Source organism: Pristiophorus japonicus, chromosome 17 (assembly GCF_044704955.1).
Source record: "Pristiophorus japonicus isolate sPriJap1 chromosome 17, sPriJap1.hap1, whole genome shotgun sequence".
NCBI classification, from domain to species: domain Eukaryota; kingdom Metazoa; phylum Chordata; class Chondrichthyes; family Pristiophoridae; genus Pristiophorus; species Pristiophorus japonicus.
The window spans coordinates 33387547-33406925 of NC_091993.1; the positions used below are offsets into that span (position 1 = coordinate 33387547).

Below are 19379 nucleotides of genomic sequence, written 5' to 3' on the forward strand. Positions count from 1 at the left end.
GGGCACAGTACTAGGTCCCTAGGTTTTTGTGGTATCTATCAATGATTTAGACTTGAATGTAGGGGCTATGATTAAGAAGTTTGCAGATGATACAAAAATCGGCTGTGTGGTTGATATTGAAGAATTAAGCTGCGGGCTGCAGGAAGATATCAATGAACTGATCAGGTGGGCAGAACAATGATAAATGGAATTTAATCCAGAGAAGTGTGAGGTAATGCATTTGGGGAGGACTAACAAGGCAAAGGAATGCATGTTAAATGGTAGGACACTGAGAATTATAGAGGAACAAAGGGACCTTGGAGTGCATGTCCACAGATCCCTGAAGGTAGCAGGTCAGGTAGATAAGGTGGTTAAGAAGATATATGGAATACTTGCCTTTATTAGTCGAGGCATGGAATACAAGAGCAGGGAAGTTATGCTTCAACTGTATACAACACTATTTAGGCCATACCTGGAGTACTGCATGCAGTTCTAGTCACCGCATTATAGGAAGGATGTGATTGTACCAGAGAGGGTACAGAGGAGATTTACGAGGATGTTGCCTGGACTGGAGAATTTTGGCTATGAGGAAAGATTGGATAGGCTGGATTTGTTTTCTTTGGAAGAGGAGGCTGAGGGGAGATCTGATTGAGGTGTATAAAATCATGAGGAGCCTAGATAGAGTGGATAGAAAGGGCCTATTTCCCTTAGCAGAGGGGTCAACAACCAGGGGGCATAGATTTAAATTAATTGGTAGGAGGTTTAGAGTGGATTTGAAGGGAAATTTCTTCTTCCAGAGGGTAGTGGAGGTCTGGAACTCACTGCCTGAAAGGGTGGTAGAGGCAGAAACCCTCACATTTAAAAAACACTTGGATGTGCACTTGAAGTGCCGTAATCTAAAGGGCTGTAGACCAAGAGCTGGAAAGTGGGATTAGGCTTAATAGCTCTTTGTCGGCCGGCACGGACACGATGGGCCGAATGGCCTCCTTCAGTGCTGTAAATTTCTATGATTCTATGATCTGAAATTGTTGAACTCAATGTTCAACAGTTGTGTCATGGTTGAATGGCTGCACAGATTAGAAGAGGAATTAAAGAGCATAGTCAGATGGAACGAAGGTATTTGAGAGGACTGAGGCAAGAAGTTGAAATAAGCGACTGGTGACTAAGGGAATTCAGTGAACGACAATTGCAATCCACATGGCAAATGCAGAACAGGAAAGGATGACTTGGTGAACAAACATTGGGTCCAGCCTTTCATTAAAACTGTATCATACCAATTATTGTGCTCTCCAGGGGCTTATAAACATTCCTTCATTTGCAATTTTGGCTTGTTTTATACACATCTGTAGATAATGATAACGGGTCAGATCACTGGGGAAGGATGCAGCCCACACAATTGCATTATTCATTTTAACAAGTTTATTTATTTATTTTGAAACTCTACAGATACCGCAGCTGTCCTGCTGCTGAAAAGGGAAATGCACAGTCTGTTCGTCTGTAATTCTCCATAATCTAAAGCGCAAGAGCTGGCTGTAGGGTTCGGATCTCTCGTCAGTTCGCCAGGGGTCACCCTGGTGACATCAAAAGTGCCATCTCAGGCTGAGGTGGAGGCACACCACCATTTATAATTTAATTTATATATAATTTTTAAGACAATGTATGGATTCTTTCTTGTGAATGCAGCTGGAATTCACTTTTAAAGGAATTGTGGAAGTCACATGATGAACAGAATCCATATTAATATCACCTTCAGAGTAAGGTCGTGATCAAAGGGGGAATACAGCATCATTGCTTTATGCTGCCAAGTATAGTGCCTGCGTATGCTTGTAGTTGCTCGTGGTCTATTTGTGATCTTAGATGTGCGTGGAGGAGAAGCTAACTGCGTTTCTCCCACATGGAGGGAGAGGAAATCTGATTAGCAAAGTCTGACAGCCTCCCAGCAGTTGGTTAAAGAGCAGCATTGGTGAAGGACTGCTTGGCTTCTCAGACCAGAGTTTTGGATAAGGAATTGCTCCTGTGAATGTTTCCGCTTTATAGAAAATGATCACCCCCTTCCTATAAATAGCAAATAGTTTGTTCGGGGGGTGTTTATGCATTGGAAAGTGCACAGGCATTAATTAGGATGATAATTAACATCAGCAGCTTGCAGTTTGACACAGGGAAAAACTGCTCTTGAATAACAAACTTCATGGCACATCATGTAATGAAATCAGAACAGCACAACCTATTCTGCCACACATCCTTGCATGTGTCATTTTTTGTGCCTGATTCCCTTTCTTTACTTCAGGTATGCATACCTGGCATTTAATGATTACAGGTATTAAAACTGGCTTCAGTCATCAAGTGCTGTGTCAGCCAGCGCAATGCACTGAACGCTTGCTGCAGCAAGTGTGATATCTTGCACTCAGCACTCCGTTAAATGACAGGATTTTTTCCACAAGCTTTCAGGATTACATTAGTCAACCACAAAATGTGATATCCTGCAGAAAGGCGGATGAATTAAAAAGTCATCAATTTGTTGAAATTAGCCAAGTTGAAGCCGGGGGTGAATTTCCAAAATTCTCCCGCTTGTCCGCGTAACTTCGGTGGAAGAGCCGTGGAAACCTGGGAAAACGACACTGTTCACTGGGGGTTTCCACAGCTCTTCCGCTGAAATTATAGCAGACAAGATGGAGAACTCTGCGTAAACTCAGCCCTTCATTTGTAAAGGGCTCCTAACAGCAAGATCAGGGCAAGAACAAATAACATCTTCAATAAAAAGAAATGGTCAATGTAAAATATCGCTGGCAAGGCACACACTGGGGAAATAAATGATAGTATAACAGTAAGAGTAAGCACCATTAATTCAGTCCTGATTTCCTGATGATCCATTAAACTATTGATGAGAATGGTTTAATACCAATGGGCATTGAGTGTCAGGAATGGTCTGTGGTCTTGCTCAAATGAATAAGTACATTGTGATACTTCAAATGGTCCATCCATTTGAATTAAAGTGACTCACTTGTTATGTCAGCCTTGCCTCAGTTGTTGCTCTCTCGCCTCTGAAGGTCATGAGTTCAAGTCCCATTTCAAATGAGACGTTAAACCAAGGCCCCGCCTGCCCTCTCAGGTTGGCGTAAAAGATACCATGATACTATTCAAAGAATAGCAAGAGTTCTCCTAGTGTCCTAGCCATCATTTATTCTTCAACCAATACCAATTAAACTAAAAAAGCAGATTAGCTGGTCAGTTATCTCATTGTTGTTTGTGAGAGCTTGCTGTGTGTAAATTGGCTGCCACATTTCCCTATGTTACAACAGTGACTACAGTAATTCATTAGCTGTGAAACACTGTGAGATATCCTAAGGTTATGAAAGGTGCTATATAAATGCTAGTTATTTCTATTTTGTTTCTGGGCTCCACTTTCACTGATTCCCATGTTAATTTCATGTCTATTTCACTCATCTTCTTGTCAGGTTCTCTTAGAACCAGAGACAAAAGGAATGTTTGAAATAATATGAAGATTTAAGATTAAATAATTATTTTAAATTGAAATATGTGGGCAGGCAGAGGATACTTACCGCATTGCAGAGTGCACTGAATACAATCATGTTTATGGTGACCAAATTTTTGAAAAACTGAACTCAAATTCAGAGGCTGTTTATTTACTTTAGATCTGAAATGTAAATTAATTGAGGTGAAAAGTGTTAATACTAGGGAATAGACCACATTTCTACTCTTGGCACTCAATGTCAACTTAAGCACTCTTAGATCAGGTATAACGTGCACCAGTGAATCTCTTTATTCTGCCCCAACAATATGCATTGACCCAACCTCAGCAGAACATCCTCAGCTGTACCATTGTGACATTTCATTTTCCACACCGGCCATTTATGTGGCTTCCCCAGAGAGAGACTGCTATTTTTAATGCGGAACTATGGGCAGCTTCGTGCTATCATCCACCCCACTGGTAACTGGGTTGCAACTTTCCATGCCTATTTCACTTAGGATTCTTGTGACCAATAATGACGGGAGAATTTCATCCAATTAATCTGGGCTAGATTTGAACCCAGGTCAGACCTTCCACAGTATTATTTTTAGAAAGGCCACAATGGTAATAAATTGAAAGGAGCAGTTAATAGGCAGAGTGCTGAAATACGCTGATCACAAAATGGTGGGGCATCTTTTGTTTTTCTATTGAAATCCCCTGCAGCTCCTAATCTGAAGCTGGGCCCTGGGGCAGGAGGCTCACTCCAGAAAACCAATGCAAAATGAAAACTGTGGAGCGGATAGGATACAGTGACTGTAGCCTATTTAATAACCATCTGTGGGATTGACATGGGCATAATTAGAGAGGTTATCTCATACCATAGAGTCAGATTGATTTTACTCTTGTGACCATCATTTCTTGAATGAGAGGGTGGGTGGCCATCCAGCTATCAAGCCTGCTAGCAATTAAGCTGTGCAGGCAATGACTAGGAGACATACAAGATTAGACTAGCATGACTCATTCTCCAATCTTCTTTCCATCCCTGTGGGGAAATAGCTGCTCTTTGCTCAGCAGTTTCCTGTACTGACACAGTTAAGGTTGGGAGTTGCTCATGGCTGTACACTTGCACCCTACAGCTACATGGTGCAACCTGCTGAAGCTCCAGTGAGCTGCTGCACTTCACTCCTGCATATCTTAAATTTAATTCTGGTGACTAGTGTGGTGTATCTAGCACACAAATCACTGACTCCACACGGTCTGGTATAAGTCTAACTACTGTGACCTTCGTCCTTTATTGTTCAGCTCCAGAATGCTTCTCAGGTGTGGTGGTCAGCCTTATATGGTGCCTGTTCTAGGTACTTCCAGGTTTCCCACCACAGCGCCCTCTGTGGTGTGGCATAGTGCTTACATTACATTTAAGGTACTGGGATGATACACACATCATTACATAACAACTAGTTGTTTTTCCAGAAACTGAGGTTTGTGAAACAATTTAGCAACGCAGTTTCAAGCACTGTTGTTGAAAGTCAAATGTCCCCTACAAAACACATGTCACCCTACACTTTTAACACTGACAGAATATAAAAAGGACCAATGCAATCCCAAAGGGATTGGAGTACCTGTACATCATCTGTGTCCCAAAGATTTGAAAAACTATTGGCCCAACTCACCCAGCTGCAATGGTTGCATTTTCCAAATGTAGCACATTCGCAAAAAAATACCATGGTTTACATTGCCCCCCCCCCCCCAAAGAGCTGCCTAGCTCCCCCCAAACTCCAGCAGTCTGGGCTTTATTTGAACCCAAGTTCCAGGGATGAAAGAACACTGTCCAACCAACTGCATTACTCAGTCCCTAGTCTTAATAAAACTTTCTTAAAGCCATTTATGACCTTCCCGTCCCTTTATTGGTCCCTGAACAGCATGCACCATCCTGGCCCTTTGATTTCCACTTGCTAACTGCCATTTTAGCTGAATGTGATGCAGGAGGCCTAGAAACAGAGAGAAAATATCATGGGGGTACAGACTTCAGACGGCCAGCCAGAGTTCCTTCCATCCCCTAATAGTCCTGGCAGGAAGCCTGGTCCATTTTGAAAGCTGGACCTCATTAGCATTCAGCCACCGGGCTACGGGCGGAAAATCAGCGTTGCGGGGAGTCCCGCTAGCTCTGTGCCACCACAATATTGGAATACCAGAAGAAAGCAGGTGTGAGGGGATCCAATCTCGGGGTGAGCTGGAATAGCGGCAGCTGGTTTTCTGGTTCTCTGGAACCTGAATAAGCACTGCAGTTCCTCCCAGCCCTATAAAAATACAGTCAAACTTATCTATGAGCTCCTCTCCGACTGCTGCAGCCAGCTGATACTGGGCAGAGCATGCCTGGTGCAGTACTGTCCTAAAAATGCAAATGCATCCTCTGTACATCATAGCACCCTGATTTGCATATTAATAGGGCCTGACTCGGGCGGGTGCTTGGCCTCCCAGTGGTAGGGCTGGGCGAGGATCACGGCGGGAACAGGGCAGTAAGTCATTCCCCACCTTTTCCACCCCGTTTCTGCTGGACAGGAGACCTCAAAATCTCCTCCATTTTTAAAGAAATGATTCCTAAATATATTCAACTTCATGCCCCTGTTTTGCATTTAGAAACTTCAGTTTTGTCTTGTAAGAGGGAACTTGATGACAATAATATGTCTTTAATAATACCGCATTGCAGATAAAGCCGCCCCATTTGTTAATACTCTTTGCTGGAATGCAGTTCATGCTGCTGTGAATGTTAGACTATTAAATAACCTTATCCTCTATATTGGACTCCAGAAATGGGGAATGTACCTTTTTATACCACATTTATCGGATAATTACAAAGCACAAGCTACACACTGCTATATGCATTAGACTAGCAGAATTTAAATATATATGTATTTTCTTTTTCAAATATGAGATAATGGTAATAACTAATCCTTAAAAAAATCAAAAAATGGAATGGGGATTTACATACTTTCTAGAAACATGCCTTAAGCCAGGAGCTTAAATATCGACTCAAAGCCCAACTTGTCACAGGCTCGCATTACCAAAGGAATCCATTTGGTAGGGCAGTTGCAATTGCATCTTCTCTGATATGCATTGAGGGCACTTCCCATGATGGCCTATATAACCTTCTCACCATCTCAGCAGAAGGTTTTATTAATGAGGCTATGGTAAGCATAGCTTCTAATTAACAACATTTATTGGTAAGAACAAACTGTAATGCAGTGCATGACTAGTGAGAGGTAACAACAATGGAATGATATTGGACCTTTATTTTAGAATAGGGATGTAAGTGAAGCAGATGGACAGCAGAAGGCTTTTGGAGCCTTCGAGCAATATTCAAATGTACTTATTTCTGTAGGCAGCATTCCAGCTCAACTGGCATCCTGGTAATAATTTAAATAGAAATATTTTGAAAATGTTCATGCGGAATGATTTGGATTTCAAACTTTGTCGACTGCAACTAATGCAGAAAGTGAAGCTTTGTGTGCTGAGCACGGTAAAAATGCAATAACTGGCAGGAGGTGACAGTGCCGTGGGATCGCCCAGTCTTCCGCTTCATGTCAGGACTTTTAGAAGAGACAGAAAAACATTTAAACACAGTGAGGATTTCTGATTTCTGCAGTGTGGGATGGGAGAGGTAGAAAGTGTTGGTGCACCACCGTGACAGGCTGTGGCGAGGTAAGGCAGAGTCTGAACACGCGCTCGCTCACGGAGTGAAAAATAGCTTTTGCTTGAAAAGAATGTATTTCCATTGAATGGAGAATAAATCTCCACACGGTGCAGACTTGTTTTTCAAGGGTTTTTATGACTTGCAGACACTCGAGCACTGAAGTGAGGAATTATTTTTACTTGCCATGAATACATGTTTTTAGGCACTAATCTAGTTAGGCTCACCCCCCCCTTAAGGTTACTGGAATGGCAGTAGTAGATACAAGGACGATATCACATCTAGCACCATCTGATGTGGGTCTGTTTTCATATATTCATAATTGCTTATGGATCTATTAATCAAAATGTTATATTTTTCTCAAGAACTTAAATTTTGGTCTAATTGTATATTTGCCCATCATTGCTTACTAATGCGTGTGCACCTGACTATACGTGTGCACAGAATTTGAGACATGACGTGTAGTGAATGTAGCGTGCTCGAGAGGAACAGGTGGCTTTGGACCTATGGGGGGCAAAATTGCCCTTTGCCCTGATTGGGGACACCCAGCGCAGAAGTCCCGCCCCCGCCGCGGAATTGCCCTTACCGCCCCTCAAAGGAAGCGGAGCGCAATCTCGCGTGGTCCACTTCCTTTGGGGGAGGTAACCGGGGCTGTACTGGGGTGCTGAAGGAAGTGCTACGCGGATGCTCCGCCTGGTGCTGACGCGCTTCAACGTCCCTCCCCTTCGATTAAAGAGACAGCCGCTGCGCACTCTGCAAGGCCTCTGATGGCCTCCACTAGGCCACCAGGACACCCAAGACAGAGAGCCGGGCTGCACGATGGCGACCTGGACAACCCAAGAGTCAGCCGATAAAAAAGATGGTGGCCCAGTGCGCTGGTGCCCTCCCTTTTAACTAGCGCCCCGAGAGCAGATGTCGGTCAGCTTCGTGACCCGGAGGCTCTAACAGGGCTATAAAAAGGGGCAATTTCACCCCCATGGTTCCCAAAGCTCTCCCCCACTGGGGGTTTTCCTCGCCTCATGTCTGGGTCTGTTGTAGACTCGTTGGTAGAGATTGATCGCTGTGATTGGTCAACAACTCCATTATTGTATCAGGCGACTACCAGGATTACAGAAGGCGAACTAAATGGACCTTGGTCTTTTTTTGTCTAGCAATCCTATCTTTATACTGTATTTACTAAGCTGCATCTAAGATCTAGTGAAATGTATTTCCTTTGTATTCCAGGGAGAAGATTGTTCCTCCTCATGCCTTCCCGGTAAATACGGAGCCAACTGTTCATCTACTTGTAACTGCCAGCATGGTGCTACTTGTTCTCCTATTGATGGTTCTTGTATTTGTAAAGAAGGTATAGACACCTATCTTATTAGAACATGTATCATTTTTCTAACATCTCAACTACTCTTTAGCGTGAATGCTGTACTTAATGAGATGAAGAATGTCAATACTGTACTAGGGTGGGATATATTTCTTTGTGCTCCCTAATCCAGTGCTTGTAACAAGAGGAAAATTGAATAACTGACCAGTAGTGCTTGCTTTTCTTTAATGTACGCTAGGCATAATCTTCGGTTACTGTTGGCATGCCATGGCTCTTGTTATCTAGGCTGAAATGTAAATAAGCCACCTAGTTTTTGGGGAAAAAAATCATACAGTCGTCTCAACAACATCAAGAACTTTCATTTGTATAGTGCCATTGATATAGAAAATGTACCAAGGTGCTTTACAGAGGGGGGAGGGAAAGATAGGAATAGATAAGAGAATGGACAACAAGCCTTAGAGGAACAGATTAGGAGGGGTGATTAATCATTTGATCATAGGGCTTGAACGTGGTGGTCTTACTGCCGGCTGCCGCTGAGTTTTTTGGGTGGTCTCCCCTCGGTGACAGTTTCCTCTAGGCCTCCTGCCGGCGGGAGGGGAGGACCGCTGGGAACCGCCCGCTGACAGTCGCTAGCGCGCAAGGCGCGTAAGTGACGCCCTGCCTGCCGAGCTGCCAGTTTGGTGTGGGCGGGAGTCGGTGGCAGCAGGGGGAAGGACCGCTGCTTGAAGGCAGGTCTAACCCCGATGGTAAGTAAGAACACCTGCAAAAAAAGATTAGTGAACTTCTTTTATTTATTTATTTTCAGCGATTTATGTAGATGGGATCCTTAGAAGATGTTCCAGAGGGGTTTTTTTGTGTATAAATTTTTATTTTTGGCTATTTCCCACCCCCCCCGCAACCCAGGCCCGACTCCATCCTCAGCGGCATTTTGGCGAGGATCACAATTGCCATCGAGATTGGGAGCTCCCGCCCACTGCCGCCCAGATTCACGGCGTAATTCGGTTTTGTGCCGCCGGGAGGTACTGCCATATCTTTTAGAGGAATCTTCCTGGCAAAGTACTGCCACGTCTCTCGCCGGTCCTTTGGGTGACACTTGGGTGAGCCTTAGCTTTCATAGAAACGTAGAAAATAGGTCCAGGAGTAGGCCATTTGGCCTTTCGAGCCTGCACCGCCATTCAATAAGATCATGGCTGATCATTCCCTCAGTACCCCATTCCTGCTTTCCCTCCATACCTCTTGATCCCTTTAGCCATAAGGGCCACATCTAACTCCCTTTTGAATATATCCAATGAACTGGCCTCAACAACTTTCTGTGGTAGAGAATTCCACAGGTTCACACTTCTCTGAGTGAAGAAGTTTCTCCTCATCTCAGTCCTAAATGGCTTACCCCTTATCCTTAGACTGTGACCCCTGGTTCTGGACTTCCCCAACATCGGGAACATTCTTCCTGCATCTAACCTGTCCAATCCCGTCAGAATTTTATGTTTCTATGAGATCCCCTCGCATTCTTCTAAATTCCAGTGAATATAAGCCTAGTCGATCCAGTCTTTCTTCATATATTAGTCCTGCCATCCCGGGAATCAGTCTGGTGAACCTTCGCTGCACTCCCTCAATAGCAAGAATGTCCTTCCTCAGATTAGGAGACCAAGTTCGGGCCCATAGAAATTTACAGCACGGAAGGAGGCCATTTCGGCCCATCGTGTCCGTACTGGCCAACAAGAGGCTATCCAGCCTAATTTCACTTTCCAGCTCTAGGTCTGTAGACCTGCAGGTTACAGGCCAGGAATGCCTCTTTAAAATGGGAACACTGGGCATGTGAACACTCGAGGCAAGTTTACTGACACCACCTGAAAAAGCCTCAGGAAATCGTGGGGCAGCGCAGTGGGAGCAGAAACCTTACCTAATAGGTCTTCGGCCCCTTTTCCTCTTTACTGCTCCTACAAAACACCAATTTTCCAGGAAAATTGAGGAGGGAAATCTGTCGTGTTGAGTCTAGAGATGACAAAAGCATGGTAATGGTTTCAGTGACAAAGGACTGAGTTGGAGTGGAGGCAATGTTGTGGAAGTGAAAATAAGTCATCGAGGTGATGGATGTAATGTGAATCTCTTAATTTTCAAATCCAGAGATCTGTGAAATTTTTGCCATCCTTGAAAGTCTGTGCTATTTCCTGAATTCTCTCAATTGTCCTATGTCCTGAACTGTTCCTGTGTTGCCCTGATTGAAGCTGAGACCGCACCAGGAACGGTTTATCCCTGCTTCACACTATTCTCGATGGAAAAGGCTTCACAAGCACTCAAACATGCCTGGACTCAGCACTTGGATGGAGCATTGGTACTGGAAAGAGAATCCATGGCTTTGGAAGTGTTTACCCTTTGCAAGTGTTTGGAAGTTGAGATGCCAGTTGATTGGATTTAGTGTTTCTAACTGGCTGAAAGTATAGAAGTTCCCGTGCCCGAATAATAGTGTTTGTGTTTTAGGTTGGCAGGGCGTGGATTGCTCAATCCCTTGCTCCAGTGGTACATGGGGGCTTTACTGCAACAATAGCTGTGGCTGCACCAATCAAGCAGCTTGTAATCCAGAGGATGGCTCCTGCACATGTTCCTCAGGCTGGCGTGGGAAACATTGCGACCAGACATGTCCAGTAAGTTCCATTTTCATTCTCGGGTTTTCTTTCCTTTGGTGTAAGTTATTTTACTTTTCCCCTTCTTAAATTTCCTTGTGCTACACATCACTCCCCAATAAAGAGGTTAACCAGATAAGCTGCTCCCGGTACCTCTGCCAATGCAACTGTGGAGCTCACTGCTAGGAGCTTCACAAGACAGCAGCCTCCAGTATGACTTGCCTTATGATTTATTTTTTACCCTCCCAACCTCAGGATTTCCACTTGGTCCCTTCCCCAATCTGCCCAACTGAATTCAAGAAATTATCTTAATGGATATGCAGCTGAAAATCCATATCCTGATATTCATAGATCAGTGTGTTTGTGGAACATGGCCATCCAAACCCCTCGAGTCAACTACTGCCTTGCAACACTCGGCCTATTATTTAATATCTATGCAATTTACTATCAGTCAAAACTCTTATTCTGTATTAATTTTAGCCGAAATCATTAAGTTCTTTGAAATGCTTTGCTCAGTACCCATTAGATTGGATATTTTTCCAATGAGCAAACGGAACGGGCAGTACTCAAGCAGAGCATCTATGAGTGTCTTATAATGTGTTGGGCCATCAGACATTTTCTGTTACTCAGGGAACCAAGGGATATGGGGATTGTGCAGGAGGTGGAGCTGAGGTAGAAGATCAGCCATGATGGCGGAGCAGCCTCGAAGGGCCGAATGGTCTACCCCTACTCCTACTTCTTATGTTCTTAATAATGTTTGAAATAAATCTGAATTTTTAAATTTTTTTGAACAAAATAAACTTCTGCTGACAGATTAGTTTAATGCTACAGGAAATTATTGTGGTGTTGTACAGAACACAACCAAAATGTGCTGGGTATTTGTTAATGGGGTGAGCAGTGTGGCCCAGGGTAGGCATGGTCCAGTGAGCTGTAGAAAATATCGACAGATATTTAACTGAAGGGATTGCACATTTTCAGCCATTTTTTTTCCTTTCTAGGATGGAACGTATGGTCTGAGGTGTGGCGAGCGTTGTGACTGCTGCCATGCAGATGGTTGTGATCCAGTCACTGGATTCTGCCGCTGTGTAGCAGGTTGGACTGGTAAATATGACAAACATTAAAACCATGAAATGTATTCAAATATTCTCTTGTTTTCTGCTCACCTCCCCCTCCTATCATAGATTACACTGCCCTTATCCCATTAGGAATCTGAGTTGCTCTAACCCCTCATTGTTTGTGTAATGTGGGACCTGACTTCCTCTTGCACAGCCTTCCTTCTCGGGCGTTACGTAGTTTCTTGCTGTACCTAGGAAAGTTCAATCGTTTAGTTATTTTTTTCTGTTGTGTATGTGAAACTCTCCATGTGCATGTGTGGTGCATAGAAGTAAACATTTCAGTTGTGATAGATCTGGGGAAACTGACTGCAAGGAGTTACTGAGCCCAATACTGTAAGAGAGCTGAGATAATGTTCATCGTAGCGATAATGTCACCAACCTTGGATTTCCCCACTCCTCATTTCAGCTCTACATTCTAGGTGAACTCCCATGCCTTGCTGGGCTCAGTAATAAACCACAGCCTGCTCCATCCCCCCGCCCCCTCTCCAAGAAGATAATACTGAGTATTCTTTTAATTTGTGCATTAAATTTAATAGATATTTATCCATTTTTAATCTCAATTCAAAATGTCCCCTTTCTGTGTCTCCCCACATTACAAAGCATTCCTTGGGTGAGAGGGTGGACATGGCCTCCCCTCCCGCCCCCCACCCCCATTCGCTGAATGGGAGGTGTGAGAGGGTGGACAGGTGACTCGATCCCATTCCTGCCACCCCTCCCACCCTCTCCCCCCCCCCCCACCCCCACTAATCACCACCACCAGTCGCTGAATGGGAGGTGTGAGAGGGTGGACAGGTGACTCGATCCCATTCCTGCCACCCCTCCCACCCTCTCCCCCCCCCCCACCCCCACCAACCACCACCACCAGTCGCTGAATGGGAGGTGTGAGAGGGTGGACAGGTGACTTGCTCCCAGTCCTCCCTTGCTCCCAGTTCCGCCGCCCCCCCCCCTCGCCTACCCCCCCCACCACTACCCCCAGTCGCTGAATGGGAGGTGTGAGAGAAATAAAAACAAAAGTACTTGAAGTACCCATCCAGCAGGTTTGCCAGCATCTGAAATAGGAAAAGATAAGTTGGTGTTTCATGTGTAGATCTTTCAGTCGAACTACCCTGATATTAACCTATATTTTCTCTTTAAAGTTGCTGTTGAATTTCCAGCATTTGCAGAATGTTGCACTGTCTTTATTTCAGATTTCCAGGGTTTTTAAAATTTGTCTTTCTTCTGGGATGTGAGATCTTGTGAGGATGGAGTGATTCCATTTTTGAGTTTCACCTTGTAGAAGGATTGCTTGACCCTCCCACTGGTAACTTCCCGTGAGGAGGAATCATCCTGCATTCCACCCCGCCATGGTACAGCGCGTGGCACTGCAGCATAAAACAAACAGATGAAATAGCAGCACATTTGGAAAGCAGTGCCGGGATCGGTCCAAGTCAGCATGGATTTATAAAAGGGAAATCCTGCTTGACAAATCTTCTAGAATTTTTTGAGGATGTAACTAGTAGAGTGGACAAGGGAGAACCAGTGGATGTGGTGTATTTAGACTTTCAAAAGGTTTTTGACAAGGTCCCACACAAGAGATTGGTGTGCAAAATTAAAGCACATGGTATTGGGGGTAATGGACTGACGTGGATTGAGAATTGGTTGGCAGACAGGAAGCAGAGAGTCAGGATAAACGGGTCCTTTTCAGAATGGTAGGCAGTGACTAGTGGGGTGCCGCAGGGCTCAGTGCTGGGACCCCAGCTATTTACAATATACATTATTGAATTGGATGATGGAATTGAGTGTAATATCTCCAGGTTTGCAGATGACACTAAGCTGGGTGGCGGTGTGAGCTGTGAGGAGGACGCTCAAAGGCTGCAGGGTGACTTGGACAGGTTAGGTGAGTGGGCAAATGCATGGCAGATGCAGTATAATTTGGATAAATGTGAGGTTATCCACTTTGGTGGCAAAAACACGAAGGCAGAATATTATCTGAATGGTGGCAGATTAGGAAAAGGGGAGGTGCAACGAGACCTGGGTGTCATGGTACATCAGTCATTGAAAGTTGGCATGCAGGTACAGCAAGTGGTGAAGAAGGCCTTCATAGCTAGGTGATTTGAGTATAGGAACAGGGAAGTCTTACTGCAGTTGTACAGGGCCTTAGTGAGGCCTCACCTGGAATATTGTGTTCGGTTTTGATCTCCTAATCTGAGGAAGGATGTTCTTGCTATTGAGGTAATACAGCGAAGGTTCACTAGACTAATTCCCGGGATGGCAGGACTGACGTATGAGGAGAGACTGGATCGACTGGGCCTGTATTCACTGGAGTTTAGAAGGATGAGAGGGGATCTCATAGAAACATATCAAATTCTGACGCGACTGGACAGGTTAGGTGCAGGAAGAATGTTCCCGATGTTGGGGAAGTCCAGAGCCAGGGAACATAGTCTAAGGATAAAGGGTAAGCCATTTAGGACTGAGATGAGGAGAAACTTCTTCACTCAGAGAGTTGTTAACCTGTGGAATTCCCTACCGCAGAGAGTTGTTGATGCCAATTCATTGGATATATTCAAGAGGGAGTTCAATATGGCCCTTACGGCTAAAGGGAGCAAGGAGTATGGAAAGAAAGCAGGAAAAGGGTATTGAGGTGAATGATCAGCCATGATCTTATTGAATGGTGGTGCAGGCTCGAAGGGCCAAATGGCCTACTCCTGCACCTATTTTATATGTTTTTATATATATATAAACCTTAACTATGTCCCAATTACCAAGTTGATTCTGATGTAAAACCAATGTCTCATTCTTCTCATTTCAATTACTTTGGCTACATTTGAAGGCAGATCATTTTTCTTCTTTATGTTTTGAAAGTACTTTTAAACCTCATTAATTTTTTTAGCTGTACTGGCATTCCATGTATAGGGAAGGCTCCTTATTATTGCTGCCATGTTTCCGATGTTGGCGTGTATTTATATTTTCAAATAAAGGGCTGGAAATGTAATTCAGCTCTGTGACAAATTATTCAAGTGTAATGTTTTGGGCTGCACTTGTGCTGCCGTCTAGCTTCAAAACGCCAGCCAAAAACTTCTGCAGAGACATGGAGGTTGCCTCACGTAAGGTAACGGAGAACATTAAAGCATCCTCTGCCATAGCAATTGTCTGCATTACAATTAAAAGCACAAAATAAAAGTTTGATACCATATCATCAAATCTTATTACAAGTTTGGTCCAATAAAATAATCCTTATCAAGGATTCATCTTACTGAGATTTGAACTTCTATATGTAGTAAAAGGGGATTCCTGGAGTCAAGCATATGGAGACAAGGAACCAGTTTAATGTGTAATAAGAGGGTTTTAATAATGATTCTACAGCATTAATAAAGCATCCCAGTAGAATTTCCCTTTTCACTATCTGAATCTTCGAGAACAGCATAATTGTGTTCTTGTGGTGAAGATATCTCTAAAATTCACATTGAATTCAATATATACATTTGTTTTTATTTGCCTTTTTCCCTTTTGAAATGTCCTAATACCACAAGCTTCACTAACTGAGAGGCCAAGTTTAGAGACTTGCTCAAGGCCTGTGCTAATGTTGCTCTACAGCCAGCTGCAAGGAGATATACAAGAGGATCTGGGATGACTAACTCTGATTTTCCTCCCTTCTTGGTTAAATGATACCTGACCTGAGGAAGTCGCCATGCGGAGAATCCCAGGTGCGGACACACCTGCTGCTGTTTTGTGCTGCGATATGCGTACAGCCATCTGCCCCTGGAGTCGGTTAATTTGCAGAATATTGCACAGTTGGTAAAATTGTATTGTTAGAAGAAAAAAGATGATCTGAGGGTTGAAAACTAATTTTCAACTCCGCCCTGCTGTAAAGAATATTTGCGATTTTGCCGTGCAGTTACAAAGAAGAAAGCTGCATCATTGATGAGATTTTTCACGAGGGAGGGAGGGTCAGGTGCACTTTCATTCTAAAAACTCCTAGGTTTTGACTTTCTAACCTTCTGAATATGGAATTCTCTTTCATATTTAGATCTCTCTCTTGTTCTGACTGCTTCGTTTCTCATAGGTTTTAAATGTAACTACACAAGATAAGAGCTCATGGGGTTGGGGGTAATATATTAGCATGGATAGAGGATGGGCTAACTAACAGAAAACAGAGAGTCGGGATAAATGGGTCTTTTTCTGGTTGGCAAACAGTAACTAGTGGGGTGCCACAGGGATCAGTGCTGGGGCCTCAACTATTTACAATCTATATTAATGACTTTGATGAAGGGACCGAGTGTATTGTAGCCAAATTTGTTGTTGATACAATGATAGATGGGAAAGCAAGTTGTGAGGAGGACACAAAGAGGCTGCAGAGAGATGTAGATAGGTTAAGTGAGTGGGAAAAAATTTGGCAGATGGAGTATAGGGCCCAAGTTTCCACACGATAAAAAACGGGCGCCCCTCTGAGCTGGGCGCCCGTTTTATGCGCCACAAAGTGCGCCTAAAAAAACCCTCCATATTGTCCACCTCCCTGCAGGTCCTCTGGCCCTCGGCGCGGCGCAGCAGGAGCTGTAGGGGGCGGAGCTAGGACCCTGCGCCGAAAACAGTGCCGGGAGCTCTGCACATGCGCGCTACAGTGGGCACGCAAGTGCAGTAGCTCCAGGCGCCCGAAACTGTGTGGGAGGGGCCCGAAGCACGCAGCCCCTAGCCCTGGCCGAATGGCCTCACTGGGGCTGCGTGAATAAGGCTCCTCCCACGCCCAGCTCCTGCTTCCTGCCGACTCCCGCTCCTGCTTTCCCCCCCCCCCCCGACCGGACCCGACCCGACTCGACTCGACCCGTCTGCCACTGCCGCTGCCGCTGCCGCTCCCGCTCCCACCCGACTCGACCCGACTCTACTCTCGCCCCCGGACTGGATCCGACCTGACCTCCCCCTCCCCGACCTCCCTCCCTCCCCGACCTGACCTCGCTCCCTCTCTCCCTCCCCCTCTCTCCCTCCCTACCCCGCCGACCCGAACCGAACCTCTCTCCTCGACCCGACCCAACGCCACCTACCTCTGGAGCTGGGGACAGGCCCTGCCCGAAATCTCGGGCCCGGCCCGTTCAGCCTTCGGTCCCGACAGCAAACCGCTTCCTAAAGGCCTGCCTGAAGAACTTTCACACAGGTAGGAACATGGTTTATTTAATCTTTTCTTTGCTTATAAATGTTTATTCAGGTTGGATTTATTTGTATAATATTTGTATAAGTATAACTAAGGATTTATTGTAGAATTTAATGACTTCCCTTCCCCCTCCCCTCCCACCTCGTTCTGGACGCCTAATTTGTAACCTGCGCCTGATTTTTTAATGTGTAGAACAGGTTTTTTCAGTTCTACAAAAATCTTCACTTGCTCCATTCTAAGTTAGTTTTGGAGTACGTTTTCACTGTGGAAACTTTGAAATCAGGCGTCAGTGGCCGGACACGCCCCCTTTTGAAGAAAAAATTCTGTTCCAAAGTAGAACTGTTCTACCTGACTAGAACTGCAGAAAAGAAAATGTGGAGAATTGCGATTTCTAAGATAGTCCGTTCTCCACCAGTTGCTCCTAAAAATCAGGCGCAAATCATGTGGAAACTTGGGCCCTTAATGTGGGATAATGTGAGGTTATCTACTTTGGTAGGAAGAATAGCAAAGCAAAATATTATTTAAATGGAGAGAGACTACAGAATGTTGCGTTACAGAGGGATCTGGGCGTCCTCGTACATGAAACACAAAAAGTTAGCATGCAGGCATAGCAAGTAATTAGGAAGGCAAATGAAATGTTGCCCTTTATTGCAAGAGGGCTGGAGTATAGAAGTAGGGAAGTCTTGCTACAACTGTACAGGGCATTGGTGAGGCCACACCTGGAGTATTGCGTATAGTTTTGGTCTCCTTATTTAAGGAAGGATATATTTGCATTGGAGGCAGTTCAGAGAAGGTTCACTAGGTTGATTCCTGGGATGAAGGGTTGTCTTATGAGGAAAGGTTGGGCCTATACTCATTGAAGTTTAGAAGAATGAGGTGATCTTATAGAAACATATAAGATTCTGAGGGGAGCTTGAGAGAATGTTTCCCCTCTTGGGGAAATCTAGAACTAGGGGGCATAATTTCAGAATAAGGGGTCGCCCATTTAAGGCGGAGATGAGAAGGAATTTCTTCTCTCAGAGGGGCGTGAATCTTTGGAATTCTCTACCCCAGAGAACTGTGAAGGCTGGGTCATTGAATATATTTAAGGCTGGGATAGATTCTTGAACTATAGGGGAGTCAAGGATTATGGGGAACAGGCAGGAAAGTGGAGTTGAGGCCAAGATCAGATCAGCCATGATCTTCTTGAATAGTGGAGCAGGCTCGAGGGGCTGTATGGCCTACTCCTGCTCCTATTTCTTATGTTCTTAGTAACAAGCCCTGTTTAAAATTGGCTTCACTCTCTTATCTCAGTAAGTCTAAGCTGGCTGATTAATTGGGCTTTAATGGCACAGCACATTTAAAAAATTCTCTCTTTACTCTATTAAAATGAGCCTTCTTCTGCACTTGAAAGGACAGAATGTTTCAATAAAATATCAAGACAAGAACTGCTGAGGTGGGGGAGGAAAGTGCAGTAACTTCAGACATCCAGCATGGTAGTGGGCACAGAACTCGGTCGCTGCCTTTTTTGTGATAATAGATTCTTCTTTTAGTAGTTGAGATGAAAGTTTCTTTTCTCTATCAATTATAATTGTTGTTGGTGAAATAACTTTGTCTCGATGCAGTTTCCGGAGGGGGAGTGGGGGTGGGTGGGATCACAGTGCCAGAAGGCCCATCATTTGTCAATAATTGGTATTAAATTAGGAGTCTCACTTGGACACCACAAGGATCCCTGATGCAATGGGCAGTGCAGCGCTGTTCCTGTTTCAACATGCTGAATCGTGGAGCAGTGGGAGGCAAGTTCCATTTTCAACTCCACTGAATTCCCAGTCTCAGTTGCTTTATTGCCAGGAGGCACAGTTGGAGGTTGAGTTATTACCAGGCTGTTATAGGGAGAAGCTTAGATGAAGGCCTGAGAGTAGGTTGCCCACCTGCCTTCTTGGCTGCAGGATCTACTTGGCCAGAGGGGACCAGAAGGGGAGCAAAATGAGAGAAACATCAGAGGATAGCATGCACTCGAAAGACCTGGTGTTGTGAGAAATAAAAATGCCACTCTGGTGTGCTAGAGGCAGTCCAAAGGTTGGAGTTTGA

General features: G+C 44.6%; 1 protein-coding gene across 1 annotated transcript in view; it reads left to right on the forward strand.

Moving 5' to 3' along the window:
• Positions 1-19379, forward strand: part of megf11 (multiple EGF-like-domains 11) — a 341293-nt gene that overhangs the window by 251425 nt on the left and 70489 nt on the right. The window contains exons 10-12 of the mRNA XM_070859342.1: positions 8361-8481; positions 10930-11093; positions 12071-12173. Coding sequence (XP_070715443.1) covers positions 8361-8481; positions 10930-11093; positions 12071-12173 — 388 coding nt within the window. The remainder of the gene's footprint in view (positions 1-8360; positions 8482-10929; positions 11094-12070; positions 12174-19379) is intronic.